General features: G+C 42.9%; 2 protein-coding genes across 2 annotated transcripts in view; one reads left to right on the forward strand and one right to left on the reverse strand.

The window, feature by feature from the left end:
• Nucleotides 1-4,726: 4,726 nt before the first annotated feature.
• LOC140592482 (cell adhesion molecule CEACAM8-like) lies at nucleotides 4,727-6,963 on the reverse strand. Its single transcript, XM_072715890.1, has 2 exons — nucleotides 6,642-6,963; nucleotides 4,727-6,041 (listed from the first exon to the last, which is right to left on the reverse strand). The coding sequence occupies exons 1-2, from the start codon at nucleotides 6,961-6,963 to the stop codon at nucleotides 5,767-5,769; spliced, it is 597 nt and encodes a 198-aa protein (XP_072571991.1). The 3' UTR covers nucleotides 4,727-5,766.
• A 3,329-nt stretch (nucleotides 6,964-10,292) lies between these two features.
• LOC111839440 (cell adhesion molecule CEACAM8-like) overlaps nucleotides 10,293-16,824 on the forward strand; it is a 52,376-nt gene continuing 45,844 nt past the window's right edge. Inside the window, exon 1 of the mRNA XM_072715891.1 lies at nucleotides 10,293-10,341. Within this exon, the coding sequence (XP_072571992.1) occupies nucleotides 10,293-10,341 (49 nt within the window). The remainder of the gene's footprint in view (nucleotides 10,342-16,824) is intronic.

Consider the following 16,824-nt stretch of genomic DNA (forward strand, 5'->3'; position numbering starts at 1 on the left):
TTTATATAATGGTTCAAGTGAGAAGGGTAAAATGAGTGATACTCTGTGAAACACGGTTATAAGGGTGGTACACAAATCACTTAGATTGTTTATGGACACAACAAACATAACCTATATAGATACACTGCCCGGCCAAAAAAAAGTCACCATTTGAATTTATATCAGCAAATACTTAAAAGCCAATGACTAGATCATTATTACAGTCCTGCAACGTTATGCAGCAATAAAGTAAAGTCAGCTGAGTACCTTAATCTACTGAATGGCCAGGTTACACCTCCATCCATCATAAATGGATTTTTTCTTCCCTGTTGGCATGGGCATATTCCAGGACAAGAATGCCAAGATTCAATGGGTTCAAACTGTCAAAGAGTGGTTCAGGGAGCATGAGGAATCATTTTCACGCGTGACTTGGTCACCACAGAGTTGTGACCTTAACCTCATTGAAGGTCTCTGGGAGATGATGAAAGAGGCTTTATGGAGTGGTTCAACTCACTTGTCAATACAGGATCTCAGTGAGAAATGAATGCAAATCTGGATGAAAATAAAGGATGAGATGTTGCATAAGCTTGTGGAAACAATGCCATGACAAATATGCGCCATAATCAAAGCTAAAGGTGGCCCAACAAAAAATTCAAATGGCGACTTTTTTTTTGGCCAGGCAGTGTATTAAGACTAGAAATAATAAGTAAACACATATACAGGGTATACACAGGCCAAACTCAAAAGAGAGCTTTCTTTAGGGTGTTGGGTGAGTCTGTGGTATGTAAGGCAGGATGGAAAGGGAGGGGGTTGTGTGCCAAGTTGAGGGACCCCTGTCCTTGAGATCCATTCTGCTGTCTGTAGGTCCCAAAATCTTTGGGCCATAAAAGATGGAATGCTGGCCTCCCTTGTTATCTGTGTGTATGTGTATGCGTGTGTGTATGTGTGAGTGTGTGTGTGTGGGGTCACTAACCCCCTGTTTGTGCTGAGGCCAACGAGTACCTCTCATATCAGGCGAGGCCTTGTCGCAGGCAGCCTGGAATCGCAGCCCTGTCATATGTGTGTGTGATCCTACACAGCAATTGTTAACGTGTAATTTTAAATTAGCATTAAATGCGTTATTTCAAATTAGAATCATTACACCCCTATTAAAAATCCATTACAATCTTGAAAAAATTTCCAGGTAGTTGTTTGAGTTTTTTAATGATGATGGGAGAATTTATCACATGTTGTGGCATTAAACTAACTGCATGTTCTGCCCACTTCTCATACCTTTTTTAGGCCTCCCCCCCCCCCTCCAAATCACCCTACTTTCAACAAGATTGTTATACTGTTACCTGATTCTGCATGGTGCCAAGTTTGCAAACTCAAAACAAAAAGAAGACTTCATGAACGTGGATATATTTTAAGTGCCTTTCAAATGAGGAAAACATGGGACTGCAGGATGGTCATTGCAGAGGCAGGAGCATTCGAGGATAAAATTCCTGAGCATATCAGGTATCGTGCATTGTACATTATAGTTCATTGGTTGACTGCTACAGACTGGTTTAGAAATTGAGCTCAATTTTTTTCCTATTTTTTCAGTATTGAACTTTTGATGGCATGTGGAAACAAACTGGTTTCACCAAAGTTGCATGAGGATCAGGAACTGAGTGGCTTTTTGATTCACAAGGTATTCAGATCAAGGGCAGTATACATTAGGCCATCAAGCAATGTAAGTGAAGGAAGCACTCACTCAAGGTATCATCTGACCCCCCACTTCTCCCATCACCGCAGGTTTCTTCTTCGTCAAGAGGAAGGACGAGGGCGTACAAGCCTGCATAGACTACCAAGGCCTCAATGCTATGACACAAACGCCAGGAACCCTTACCCCTGATGTTAGAGCAGCTTAGGGAAGCTAAAGTGTTCACCAAGCTTGACCTGTGGAGCGCATATAATCTCGTGCATACCTGGGAAGGGGATGAGTGGAAGACGTCTTTCATCACTACTACAGGGCAGTATGAGTACGAAGTTACGGTAAAATACCGGCTCAGCCTCTGAGGCATGCACACGCTGAGTTACGGCAAACATCGGCTTAACCTCTGAGGCACTCACAAGCTCAGATACGGCAAGTGTCGGCTGAGCCTCTGAGGAGTTATAGGTCGCCGGGCCTGAACAGTTGTCTAGGCTGACACTGTATTATATTGTAGGGATTTCCCACCTTCTGAACCGAGGCTTATGTAGCAGACCCGAAACCGGATCCCTTGAAACCTTTTGTTATGGAAGTGGATTAATCCATGGAGTGGGTGTGGTGCTCTCCTAACAGGTGGAGAATGGAGTATCGCATCCCTGTGCCTTCTTTTCAAAAAGTTGTTGCCTGTGGAACACAATTATGACATTGGAAATCGAGAACTGCTAGCCATTAAGGAAGCTTCGGAAGAGTGGCGCCACTGGCTGGAGGTAGCTACACATCCATTTCAGGTCCTGACCGATCTTGGAATACTTAAGAATGGCCAAGCGTCTCAATCCACAGCAAGCCAGGTGGGCCCTTTTCTTCACTCAGTTTGACTTTACCGTATCCTAGATCCCAGGGAAGAATAATATTAAAGCGGACACTTTCATATTCAATTCGAACCCCTGACAACGTCCGAAGAACCAGTTCCGATCCTGCCTGCATCCTGCTTTGTACGCCCTATCTCTTGGGACCTAGATGCCACTTTGCAGACACCTTCCCCTGATCAACAACCACCAACTGGTCACTGAACCAGAGGTATGTGCCAGCCCCACACCTACAACCAATCCAATCCACACATCCCCCATCAAGGGGTGGCCACAACTGTCTGCCCGGTGAGACGGCGGTGTTGGTGACTGAACTGGAGTAAGGAGGTGGAAGAGTTCATCCTCTGTTGCCCAGTGTGTGCTCACAACAAGGTCAACAACCACCGACTAACCCTTGCTCGTGCCTTAACACCTCTGATCTCATGTGTCCCTGGACTTCATCACTGACCTTCCTCCATCCAGACAGTAACAGACTGATTCTCAGGTACAGTACGTGCTGAATAATTCCTTTGGCTAAACTGCCCTCAGCTCTGGAGCTCACTAAGGTTCTGCTGACCTGGACTTTCAGGCATTATGGAGTGCCCGAAGACATCGTATCGGATAAGGAACTTCAGTTCACTCTCTTCTAGCTACCACCCACAGACTAACGGAGCTACAGAACGTGCCAACCAAGAAGTCTTGAAGAACCTCCAGCTGCTGTGTGAGGATCATCTGTCACAATGGGCTTGTTACTTACCCTGGGTAGAGTATGCCCACAATTCACAACCCCAGTCGGACACAGGTCTCTCTCCTTTCCAGGCCGTCTTGGGTTACTAACCCCCCTTGTTCCTGTGGGACCCTCAACACTGTGGGATCCCGACCATGGACGAGTGGTTCTAAGGTTGCAAACATCCTATAAACCAGAGCACGCTGGCAAAAACACCAGGCAGACTGACATTGATGGTCCGGTCCTGTCCTTCGACAAAATCAGTGGGTTTGGTTATCCACCAAAAATCTCCAGCTCCCAGAATGTCATAAGTTGGCTCCTTACTACATTGGACCATTCCGAATCCTGGTTACATACGAAGCCTGGTTGCTTAATTTCTTCAGCTTCTCTCCTTCTCTCTCTCCTGTGTTTCACATCTCCCTTCTCAAACCCATTCTTTGTCGTGACAAAAGGTATATGTTGTCTCCTGGTTGTTCTAAAAATGATTGCTAGCTTGTACATTTAACTGAACTGGATTTGAAAATATTGGGCATGTTTGAAATAGATTTATTTCAAACATATTTACATCAAACATATTTCACATGTTTTTCCCTCTTAGATTTCATCCTAACTTCTGCTGGCATCTTGCGTTTTCTAGCTTTTTTTCTGCATTGGTGAAGCAAGTCATCCTTTTCCCCTGCTAGTCTAATAAAATCTTAGCTGTTTCTTATTTGTAATCGTAATTATTGTATATAACTTAAAATATAATGTATAAGATTTATATTTTGTATATAATTTTGAACATATTTCAGTTTAGTGTGCTCCGTGTAAATGAATTTCCCCATTTCAAAGTGTTTCTTTGTTAGCCCCACAGCATGGTTCATTTCTTTGTTCTCTTCTTTTTTGAATATTCTTAATAGAGTTGTACAATTAATATATTAATTGTTTATTCGGATCCATTTGGGTTGGACCGTTAAAAACATTTGGGATATAAACAATCTGATAGGGGATTTTGAACTAAACTTTTCTCATAATATTTAAAGAGTGACACTACAGTCCAATGGAATTGCCATATTAGATTTCTCACTAATTTATTCATTTGCAGTGCTGGCTAGTGAACTGACAATGATGAACCGTGCGTGTGTGTGTGTGTGTGTGTGTGTGTGTGGGGGGGGGTTCTTACAAAACTGTTTTACTTTAAAGTCCAATTGAAAAACAAATTACGAATGGTCTGTTTCAAATAACAACAGCCTCAAAGAAATGTAGAAACTTATATTCTCATGGATGCACAAATCCCAATCTTAAATGCAACATACTCTGCAACAATGGTCACCCCTTCTGCCTACAGAAAAACTGCTTATTCAGCACCTGTTAGTTTTCCAGGGGCTGTCAGTTATATTAGGCTACCCCTATAGGAGGATACTGTGGTAGAAGTTTCGAAGAAGTTGATTTGTTTAAGAGTTTGACAAAACTTTATTATCACAAAACTTTGGGGGAACAGACACTCAGCAGTTTCTCATGCATCTTGTGATCTGCTCCCCAAACAACAATTACACACATCTTTTATAGTAAAACCATGCCAGTGTACATACAGTTCAAGGAGGGTTTGGATATCTTTGGACAGCAGCTACTTCTGCCTTTATCAGTTGAAGGCAGGGTCAACCTGTAGAAGCCGATTGTTCTCATGGTTTCACTAACTCATCTCGACAAGCTGTTTTCAGTTACTTTCTCCATCGTACTTCCACTATATTCCCTAGTGCCCTTTTCTACTTATCCTTGACATACAGTATCACATCAGCACAGAAATGTCTATTATTGGTATCTATAACAGCTCGAACACCTTGGATCATGGCTGCACCTTTATCCGGTCTTTTTACAGATTAAGCTACCATATGTTAGTTCCTCATAAAATGCTTCTAATTTTAAAAATGAAAAAACCCATTACTTAAGCAAGCTTACTGTACATTATTGCATTACATGTATAGTATAATAACCATTCTAAAGCAGCAATTAATCATTTGTAGTCATTGTAGTTAAATCATCGGTGTCACTATGAATTTCTTTGGTAATTACTGATTGAAATTACATTGTATTTGCAAATCTATTGATTTTTCTACCACAATACCACTCAACAATAATTAAACAAGGACAGCGACTGGATGGATGTCAATTGGGGTACCGTTTGGGGTTTAGGGTTTTCTAAATAGAGGCAAAAAAAATAAAAAGCAGATCTAGCTGGTAACTATTATACTTAAATATTAATACATCAAACCAGTACCTGGGTTTCCTACACAGAGGTACCCAAAGTCAGTTCCAGGCATCTCTAAATTTAAAAAAAAAAACTGAAATCTGTATACAAACACCTTACCATCCATTATTAATTATTTTCCTTTCTAACAAACAGTATTTGTATAAAGAAGAGGAAAGACCAGCAAAATAAAATAAAGATGATAAAATTCCCTAATTAACAGCAAAAAGGGAGAACCTGTACATCCGGCCAGGAAAGATTATTGAAAACCAGACCTAAGAGTCAAATAAAATTAAACCAGTATTTGACATCTCTCTCACTTACCCTGAACAGTGATCACTGAACGTTCAGATGAATGATACCGTTGGGTTATGGTGTTATGAGCCCAGCAGACATAATTACCACTCTGACTCTCCTTAATATTCGTCAGCTGGAGTTTATCGCCCATTTCGTTCAGCAGTGTGTCATTAAGAGCCCATTGAAACTGTGCAGGAGGTCTGGACTCAGCTGAGCAGGACAGGGTGAGGCTGGTTCCTGAGGTGAATATGGGCCCTGGAGGACTCACAGTTACTGCAACGTTATCGGGTCCAACTAAAACACATGTATTAAACAACACAAAGAACAAACTCAGCTATACAATTTTTGACATACTGTATGAAAACATTCATGCAGTGACCTACTTTGAGAGCCTCAAGCAATCTGCTCCATTGATCAAGCAGCCAAATGAATGAGGATACAGGTTGATAGGTAGGTAGGTACGTAAGTAGATATACTTTACTTGGCCCCAGGGGGAAATTTCTATTCTGGCATTTGTACACTTGTAACACAATGTAACAGTCAGCTGCTAAGTAATAAGTCAATGTCATAAGCTTGGCTGAGCAGAAAAGCAGGCTAACAGTACATTACCAATTAAAATCAAGGCGAAAACAAAATTTTATGAACAACTGATATTCAGAGTAGCTGGGTGATGAGTATCATGAGCAGAACATGCTTGAAATATGGATAATTACAAATAAATGATAAATTCAGGCAAAACGTTGCTGATTTTTCAGATGGGTCAGATTAACAGTATATCCATCTTTCTGATTTATTTAAATACATCATGCAACTTCTTTATTTCAGTGAATCAATCGTTTCATACAGTCAGTCATTTCTTTCTGAACATAAGCATGCCAAATTGAACAAACTCACAGCTGACGTTAAAGGTGAAAGGCCGGCTGGTGTTACTGCTGATGATATTGGTCACACTGCAGTATATTGGCTTCTGATCGGATCTCAAAACAGAACTAATGGTGAGAGTGCGATTGTCAGCACTCAGATGAACTCGTTCACTGACTATGATGTCAGAGCTGCCGTTGAGCCAATGGAATGTGGGTGAGGAACCAGAGGCGGAGCATGTCAGGCTGACGGAGTCATTGAACTCCACTAGCTCAGTGGCATTGGCTTGTATTATGACATCAGACACTTGTGCTGTAGGTTTGAACACAGAGGTACATATGTGTGAGCTTTGCATTATGGTTTGTGGCTTTTAATCCAAAAAGTATAAAAATTTTAAGGATGAAAGATGAAAAACCTCATCAGTCAAATCTAGAAAATATTTTTTCATTTAAATTCTGAAGTGTAAACATCTCTTCACTCATCTTAAACACCTTGTGACATTTTTTTTCCTTATACCGCATTTTTAAATTAGGTGACACAGAATCTCTCTAGCTGCCCCTACCTGCTTCACCAACTTACTCTGCCTGAAAGACAGTCACATCCCCAAGAAATTCACAGAAATAATATGGTCTGGCTGCAAAATGAACACATTTACAAATTAAATGTAGGGCATGTGCCACAGGAGCAGAGATGTGGCACTACGCAGAGTCATAAAAACAAAGGCACACAGCAAGACCCCCCCCCCCACCCCCAATGTTCAAACCAAAGGTACAGCTGTGCCCTGTAGTTCCTAGTTGTTGGTATGTAATTGCTAATTTGATTTAAGCAATTAGTGCAGTTCACCAAAAGTCACCATGCAAGTCATCATTAAAAGAATACATAACATAACTGGAATTTAATATTATTCAGTTTATTTATGAATAATATTATTCATGTGTATCACAATGTGATAGAGAGCCCCTCCCCAAATGATCCTCTCCTGACAGGGAACAGCTTCAGTGTATGTCCTTTAACTACATCTGCTCTCTCCATCTAGTTTGGAGGATGGGTTGCATTTTCGTTCAGGTAACAGCCTTCATCCACAATATTTAATTCTGTCCATGTGTGTCTCTCATCAGGCTTTCATCTATGGATGGAATGAGGCTCAGATCAGCTTAACCCCTTGCAGCAGTGTTTCTCAATCTGCTCCTTAGGGACCCACAGCCAGTCCAGGTTTTCCTCACTCCGAGTTCCCTGTCACACAGTCCACATGTCTGTGTTACCCTCCCCAGCCTAGGGGTGTCAGGGAGAGGTGTGTGTTTCCTAAACCCTGCCGGTGGCTCTGTGTCTGTAGTTGGGAACAAAGAGGCACAAAGCTTTAGCTGGCGTTCAGTTTGGCTGCAGGATTTAATCTGCAGCCCTGGTCTCTATGGTGGTTTTGGGTTCCTCCCTAGCGGTAAGCGCCATCTAGTGACCTGTGTCGGTACTGGCCCTGACAGCGTTCACAGCAGAGCATAATAATAACTAATAATTACTGATACTTTATTGATCCCTGTGGGGAAATTGTTTTTACACCTCCCTCAACTCGCTCTTTGTAGAGTAAGATGTCTGTGAAGGGCAGCCACCTGTTGGGGTGCCCAGGGAGTTGGGGGTTAAGGGCCTTGTCCAAGGACCCACAGACATGCTGAGGCTGGGTTTGAACCAGTGACCTTGTGATTACAGGCACACACGCTTAGCCCACAGAGCCACATGCTGCCCCTTAAGCACCAAACAAAATTAATTTTACATTTCTAACGATAGCAAACACTAGGAAAATAAAAAATATCGGGGTGTCTTACTTTAACTCTTGTAATACCTTTATGAACTGTACCTCAATGAACATTACACATCATTTTTAACTGTTGTACTGCACATTATTTATTATATGTCCATACTTGCATTTTTAACTGTTTTACACTTGCTCTCTCCAAGCTCCCTACTGCAAAAATGTGGACCGTCTGTGGGTCCCCAAGGACCGGATTGGAAAACAGTGCCGTAGAGAGAAGACAGGCAAACTCCTTAGCCTTGCACTCAATGGCCATTTTATTAGGTATACCTATGTATTACTATTGAAGGTAGAACTTCTTTCTTTTTTACACCAGAAACAGCTGGCCTGGATTAACCATATGAGCTGGATTAACGTAAAGGCAGGTGTCCCAATACTATTGAGAGTATATTATAGTCATCATGATCAGTGAAATTCTGGGCCCATGACAAAATGTCAGCTTAGGTCCATCACTCAATGCCCTCTAATTCCCCTGTAGCTGATCATTCCATTTCCTTAAGTTTGCTATAGAGCAGTTCCTGAAATGACGGTTGAGGCTTTTTGCTCATACTTGTTCAGAAATGAATGTCATTATTAAAATAGTCACAAGTACCTGGCAAGTCTACTGTATACTGTGACTATTGAATATCAAATGTAATTCAAAGAACCATAAGTTTTCATGTTAAGATATTGTCAGTGGATTGGATAAAATTAAAATTAGTATTTGAGTCATTTTCCATTTGTTGTGGGAAACTATGTTGCAGGGCTAAAAAAACCATGCTGAAAATATCAGACACGCATCCAAGAGTCAGCATGTACATTCAAGTGATTTAATTCCCATAGTAATCAAGCTTCACGTATTTGTTGTATAGGGAAGTTTTACTCAAGTTGCAAAGGACACAGTGTGTCAAATAATGAATAACTGGAGCGTTAACTGTTAAAACTTTTACGAAATATCGGAAGCGTATGCTCTATGCAGGAAAACTGGCTAAGAATTCAGTTCTTCCTTATAGCTTCTCGTAAAATGTGATAAAAATTAAAACACACCCACAGAACTTATTACTTAAGGCTACAGCAGGGGAGTTTCTAGGTTACCTGAGGATTGATTTTTTTTTTTTTTTGAAGGAAAGTTGGCATCGGGGCTAAGATACCTGGGGCTATAGCTACATTGTCATTCACAAAAATATAACATCTCGTGTTACCTGCAATGTAAGTCGTACACTCACTGGCCATTTAATTAGGTATACCTATTCATCTGTTCCTTGAAGCAAATATCTAATCAGCCAATCAATAGGTAAAATAATGCCAATAGAGGTCAGGAGCTTCAGTTAATGTTCACATCAAACACAGGAAAAAAAGGTGATTTATGCCACTTTGATTGTGGCATAGTGTTTGGTGCCAGATGGGCTGGTGTGAGTATTTCAGAAACTGCTGATCTATGAATGTTTTTTAAGTAGCAAAATGTATCAGAAAAACATTGCAATCCATTTAGATGAATAAAGCTTACTCAGTGAAATATACAGTACTGGGCCAATCAGAGACAACTGTATTTACAGTATACAATTGCATAAATTGCTTAAACAGTTGAATTTTGTGTGAACACCATGGGATTACTTAATATGCTGTGAATAAATGTAATATTCATGTGGATGACTGAACATAGTGTTCACAAAAAAATAACTTGTTCAAGGATTGTGCTTAAGCAATGGAGAAAAACTATAACTTCCTGGGAGCACAGAGCTTTCCTTTTATGCCTGGTGTAAATCAACGTGGGGGGTGGGGGGGGGGGAAGTACATTAGTCTGCCTTCACCCTCCAAATGATTATATCATATATTAACCAGCTAACAAGGAAGTGTTTTAGAGGAACAAAGTTTGAGTCTTTAACACACATAATGCCAACATGATGGAAAGGATAACATTCACAGCCTTCTTTCTGTCTCTGTTTGCAGGTGAGACTGTCTTTGTATATAAATAAATATAATTTAGGCCTAAGATTTTGCAATAACAAAAATGTATACAATATAAATCTGAAAATAAACATAGCCAAATACAGTATAACAAAATAAAAAAAAAACTATGATGCAAGCCAAGTATGGATTTAAAAATGATTCTATCTATCTATCTATCTATCTATCTATCTATCTATCTATCTATCTATCTATCTAACCTAAAAGTTAAAAGACTACTGCACACTAGGACATTACAATAGTTATAGAAAATAAATGAATGGTTTTCAGTTTTTTAGTTTTCACCCTCCAAATGATTATATCATATATTAACCAGCTAACAAGGAAGTGTTTTAGAGGAACAAAGTTTGAGTCTTCAACACACATTATGCCAACATAATAGAAAGGATAACATTCACAGCCTTCTTTCTGTCTCTGTTTGCAGGTGAGACTGTCTTTGTATATAAATAAATATAATTTAGGCCTAAGATTTTGCAATAACAAAAATGTATACAATATAAATCTGAAAATAAACATAGCCAAATACAGTATAACAAAATAAAAAAAAAACTATGATGCAAGCCAAGTATGGATTTAAAAATGATTCTATCTATCTATCTATCTATCTATCTATCTATCTATCTATCTATCTATCTAACCTAAAAGTTAAAAGACTACTGCACACTAGGACATTACAATAGTTATAGAAAATAAATGAATGGTTTTAAGTTTTTTAGTTTTCAAAAGGTTAACACTTTACATTAGGGGGCACAAATAACTGTCTAACTGCGATAAACAGTCAAGTTGAATTCAGACTTTCATACTCTCTGGACAGTATAGTGAGTGTGGGGGGGTTAGTTTCACCACATTTTTACTCTGTCTTCCATTCAGATCAAAATTCAAGCTTGGGTCTCTATTTGTTCTCACATTATTATTACTTTTAAAATTTTTATTTATCATTGCTTTCTAAGTTCATAACTTTTTCAAGACGGTGGTTTCAGAGGTAGCCTACAGTATCTGCATAACCAGTTGACAATGAATATGTTTGCATGTCGCTCCCCAAAGTACTAAAGTAATAATTTTGGAACTGGCTCTAGACAGAAGTCAATGGAAAAGAGAACGTACTAAATTTTTTGTACCAAAAGTACTGTACCTGGTGCAATGGAAAAGTGCTGTAAGTGATTAAAACTACATATCCCTATGCTGGCAGTCAAAACGGATCTTGTCAGGATCTGTTCCTGCCGTGCCTGTTTTCCTGTTTTCCCAGCTGGTGTCGCTGGACATTACATTTTGTGTTGCCCTAGTCCTGCATGCTTCATAGGTCCTGTACTGGAACACAAGACCGGGACAGGGGAGTCCGAGCTACCAAGTTTATTAGGGATAAGACAGAGAGAGGTCAGAGGCCGTAGCGGAGTCTTTCCGGGAGTCCGTCCGTGGGTATCGCCTGATGCAGAAACGTGTCCAGATGCCGTGGTCGAGAGGGAGTCCAAGGGTCGAATAGCCGGGGAGTCAGTCCGAGGACGCAGACACACAAAGGGGAGAAATCCACGGGGAGGGCGGACGGGAAGGAGGGCAGGCAGGAGGCGCGGGTAGCTCGGAGAGGGCCAGATGGACAGAACGTAACTGCGGGGAAGACAGAGTGTTAGAGCGTTGTCGACTTGTTGTCGGTGTGGGGCTATATAGGGAGTCCCATCTTCCGTGGGCAGGACCGGGTGGGCGTGGATGTGACAGGTCCTAGTGTATTCTCCTGCTTCACAGGATTCAGGAGTGCTGCACCTGCTCAGTGCAATAAAAGAAAAGATGAAGAAAAAATAAAAAAATTACAAACAATTGTACAAATAAATACTTGTATGTATATGCATATATAAAAACAGCCAGCTATAGGAGGCAAGTAGAAAATATAAATGCCTTGGATGGATAAGAAAAAGGATTACTATTATTGCACTTGTTTTTGATCACTAAAGTCTGATATTGTGTCGTATTTCACCTAACTTCTCTGTATCTCCTGTGTTGTCCTAGTCCAGGGGTCTGTAACCTTTATTATCAAAAGAGCCATTTTGCCCTCTCTTCTGCCAAAAAAAATAGTCGGGAGCCGCAAAAAATAACAGAGCTTGTAAACTTTTAAAAGTTTTCATCTTTTTTTAATTTTACCTGTTACAACCACTGAATACAACAACAGAAGCGCAGTGTGCATTTGTAGGCCTACTTTGAAATAAATTAAACAGTGAACCGTAGGCCTATTTGAGTCCTTCCTATATTTGTGTAAAAGTAAAATAAAAACTAGCCCACTTTAATATAAATATAACATTTAGCTGGAGCTTAGCAGCTTTAAAAAGAAACATAAAATGATGAGCGTCTTTGACAAGTCCATGTCAGTGTTCTGTCGTCCTCTTCTGGTTTTTTGTTCAGCCAGCAATCAATTGAAGCACCTGAACATACAAAAAATCTACATCAGCTCGGAGTCTGAAATAAATGTTTTTTTTTTTTCTCGGAAAAATAATAGCTTATTAAATGCTATTGTTCTTACCTGTTTAATGTGACTTCTGTGTCTGAAGTTCGCTGCAGATCTTCCCTATGTCGGGGCTGTAAGATGTGACTTTGATCTTCATACAGGACCGTAGGCTCTCATCTGTGAGGCGGGAGCGGTGTTTGGACTTCATGAAGTTCATGCTTGAGAAAACTTGCTCGCATAAGTATGTTGAGCCAAAGATGGACAAGACTCCAAATGCATACTTTTTCATGTAAATATACGTGACAGGAATGACACTCCATGTTTCAAAAACAAGTTTGTCGGGGAGAGGGAGTTTTTCCATATCACTCCATTTGTGCCCTTTAGCGAGTGTAGCCTTCTGACGGGCGACTTCCTCAAGATCCTCCGTCAGTGATTTGAACTTATTTACCCACAAATCTTTATCCGCTATATCGGCCAGTTCAATTTCTAGATCAGGCATACCTACTCCGGTGAATGCAACTGTGTTCAGCAGGGATGGGTCGATGTCCAGCGGTGTGACAGGGAAAGAGGGAGTAGGTTTCTCCTTTCTGAAATCACTGAATCTTTCTCCAAATGCAGCTTGCATTGCAATGATGGCACGGTGGAAATAATCATTATTTATTCGATTGTTCGCTTCTTTGAACTCTCTTAGGGAGGGGAAGTGAGAGAGCGTACCTTTTTGTGCATCTCTTGCGAACACTGTCAGCTTGGGCTCAAATGCCAAAACACCCTCCAGCATCTGCAGGGCCGTGCTTCCCTTTCCTTGGAGATTTTTATTCAGCGTGTTCAAGTGACTTGTCATATCCACCATGAAGTAAAACTTACCCAGCCAATCGAGGTCTTCCAGTTCAGGATAGCTGAGACCTTTGCTTTCCAAGGTCTTCACATGCTCCAGACAGGTAGCGAAGCGTTAGATGCGTTTATTTTACCATATTCATCAGTGTAGCAGCATTTCCACAGTAAACCCCGCAATGGCTCTTGGGATCGGTTCGCAAACCGTTTGTTTGAGTCGCTGACCGAGTGTCCGAGAACCTGTTCGATGAACGAATCGAACTTATGGTTTTCAGACACTCGGTGACTCAAATGAACGGTTTGCAAACCGATCCCAAGAGCCATTGTGGTTTTATGGAGTCACTGAGTTAGAGACCGTATCTCCCTTCACTTATATAGCAACCATGTCTCACAACGACCAGGTATTCGGCCGTTCGGGTGTTTTCGGCACCAGAAGAAAGTCTACGAACGCAAAAGTGATGAATGTAAGTGACAAACTAAAGAATGAACGCAAAAGTGACAAGACAAGCGCAGACGGAACATGAGAAATAAATCCGAAATTGCGGGGGATGCTTTTAGATGTTGAATAGCCAAAGATCAGTTTTAAAAACGTTTTAAAATAATTTTAAAAATCAATTCATTCAGACTTACGAATCGGTTCAACCTGTTCACTAAAAAAAAACGTGTTAAAAAGAACAATTTGTTCACGAATCAGCCATCACTACTGCACAAATAACCGTACAGTATCTTGTGTTTGCTATTTTAGTAATAAACTTTCAAAGTAGACAGTAACTAAACAAAATATAAAAATATCTTCCTGTTCATATTATTTTAACAGATTTTTTTTCCCAATTACAGTCATTGCATTGCATGTTTCACCTTTGTAATATGCAGACGCTTTTATTTTACAGTAAAATACTGTTATAACGGACTTCAAGGGACCTGGAAAAACAGTTCGTTATATCCAAAGTTGCTGTATCCCCAGAACACAACTACAGGACACCATTTACTCATGCCACACCCCAGCAGACACACTTGTGGTGTATTATATTGTACATGTAGTAATCCAATTTTACCTGAGCAGATGCGTGACTATTAATAATCCCGACTACGTATCTGCGCTGGATATCACCGGCACGCCACACGCCTTGTAGGCGGAACTGCATGTCCGTTAAAAAAAACTAGATGGTGTCACTACAGAGATTAATACAACCCACATGGGTTTCACCGCTTTATGCTTTGCTAAGAAGACTGTCCTCATGAACTGGAAAAATAAAAATAACCTTAATATCAACCAATATAGAGAGAGTTTGCTGGACCATATTAGTCTTGAAACAGCTTCTGCCGCTACATTAGACCAATCTCTCTGGGCTCCTTTGATCAGCTCCATCACCTAGTGGCGGTGGGGGGTCGCAGGTTTGTCCCGCTTCGGTCTTTGTTGTTGGTGTGGGGGGGGCATATGGGCTTCGGGCGTCTGTGGGTTCCCTGGGGGGGGGGGGGGTTTCTGGGGGGGTTCGGCGCTGGGACTGCGGTCCTGGCCTGGATGGGGCTTTGGTGGCTCTTGGGTGGCGTCTATCTGGTGGCCGCATGCAGCGCTGCTGGGGTAGCCTGTGCCGGCGGACGTGGGTTGCCGGCCTGGCGGCCGTGCTGCTCCTGGGTGGGTCCGAGGCGGCTTGGGGTTCTGGGGGCGCTCTGCCTCCGGGCTGGGGTTCCGGCTGGGCTGGGGGGGCTTGGGTCCTGGTGGGTGTGTCGCCGGGGTGTGGGTTAGCGCGTGCACTGGGGCCCGGCCCCGGCGCGGGGGCCTTCGGCGTGTCAGAGTGGCTGGGGGCCTCTTTAGCTGGCGGGGAGGTTGTTACCATCTGTCCGCAGGTGGTCCCTGCCTTAGGGGTATCCACTCTGCGGGGATGGGGGGGAATCCAATAGAGAAGGAGAATGGACCCAACCTGGGTGTCTATTGTCTTATGTAGTCTGGGAGTTGACTGAATGGTGGGGTGAGTGTAGTTTTTCCCTCTGTGGTGGGGTCTGGTTGGCTGCCCCGGGCTCTGTGGTGCCCGGTGGTGCCGCTGCTCTGGGCCCCGGACTGGATGGGCCTGGGCCCCACCGCCCTGGGTGGATTTCGGGGAACGGGGGTGCTTATGGGGGTCTTTTCACATTCCCGTTCTCTGTTCGCCATCTGGAGCCGGGGGCTGAGAGGAGCTGGCCGTCCGGACGGGGTCTGGTCTGGTGGGCTTCTCGGCTGCTGCGGGGTCCGGGGTGGTCTTCTTGTCCCCACGCCAGAGGAAGAAAAAGGTCCGGGGTCTGGTGGCAGATTGCCCCTCTGGGGGTGGTGGTGCCTGGATCTCGGAGTATAGAGTATATATGGGGAGTGTGAGTGTGTGTACGGCGTTCATTTCTGTGTGTCTTCATATTGGGCGAATGGGTGAATATTTGTTTATGTGTGCATGAGGGTGGGAACGTATGCTTGTGTATGTGTACGCCTGTTTGTCTATACGCATGTGTCAGGTTGGGTCTTAGACTCCACCTGAAATAACATCTCAGGCTCTATTGCCCCCCACCACACTCCCTGCTGGTGGATGAGGCCCCCGGCTGCCGATGTGTTGGTGGTTCTCGATGTCCGGGACTGGATGCTCTGGTGTGTGCTGGCTTACTCTCGGCGGTTGCCTGTCGGGACCTGGTCCTTCCGGCTCTGTCGGGCCCCGGCTGGGGGGTGAGGGGGCCCTTGGACCTATGGGCCTGGTCTGCCCTGGTGTGGCCGGCCGCCAACGGAACCTGCGTGCTCGCTGCCACGGCCCCCTGGGGCTCCTGCGATGTGGCTGCCGGATGGCCCCCCTCCGGAGCGCTCCTCTGCCCTTTTCTGGGTGGGGGCTGCAATTGTCCCTGCGGTGGTCCTCCTGGGGTTCCCGTGCCCTGGGGGGCTTCTGGATGTCTGGGGGCCGGGTCTCCTCTGTGTCGGCTTCATGTCCTGGGTGGGCGGGGCTGTGGCTCCCCACACACACTACTAGACATTTACATGGAGAAACCTTAGGAAAACCAGCACGCTGACACACACAGGTGTGCACACAGGTGCTCACGGACAGGTGCTCACGGACACACACTGTCTTGATCGGCTGTTGCTTCTGGGCATGTGTTGTAATGCTGGTTGTGTGTGCTGTTCAACAACATTTAACGTTTGATGGTCGTTGTGATTAGTACAGATGTTGTATGTTGTCTTTCTCTTTTCAGCA

This window comes from Paramormyrops kingsleyae, chromosome 9 (genome assembly GCF_048594095.1).
Source record: "Paramormyrops kingsleyae isolate MSU_618 chromosome 9, PKINGS_0.4, whole genome shotgun sequence".
Taxonomy (NCBI): Eukaryota; Metazoa; Chordata; class Actinopteri; order Osteoglossiformes; family Mormyridae; genus Paramormyrops; species Paramormyrops kingsleyae.

What these genes read in the sequence shown, in the direction of transcription:
- LOC140592482 (XM_072715890.1), bottom strand. Translation starts at nt 6,963, where the DNA reads ATGCAAAGCTCACACATATGTACCTCTGTGTTCAAACCTACAGCACAA. An exon ending in TTTCACCTTTAACGTCAGCT is followed by an intron (nt 6,042 to 6,641) that starts GTGAGTTTGTTC and finishes CATGTGTTTTAG; the next exon opens with TTGGACCCGATAACGTTGCA.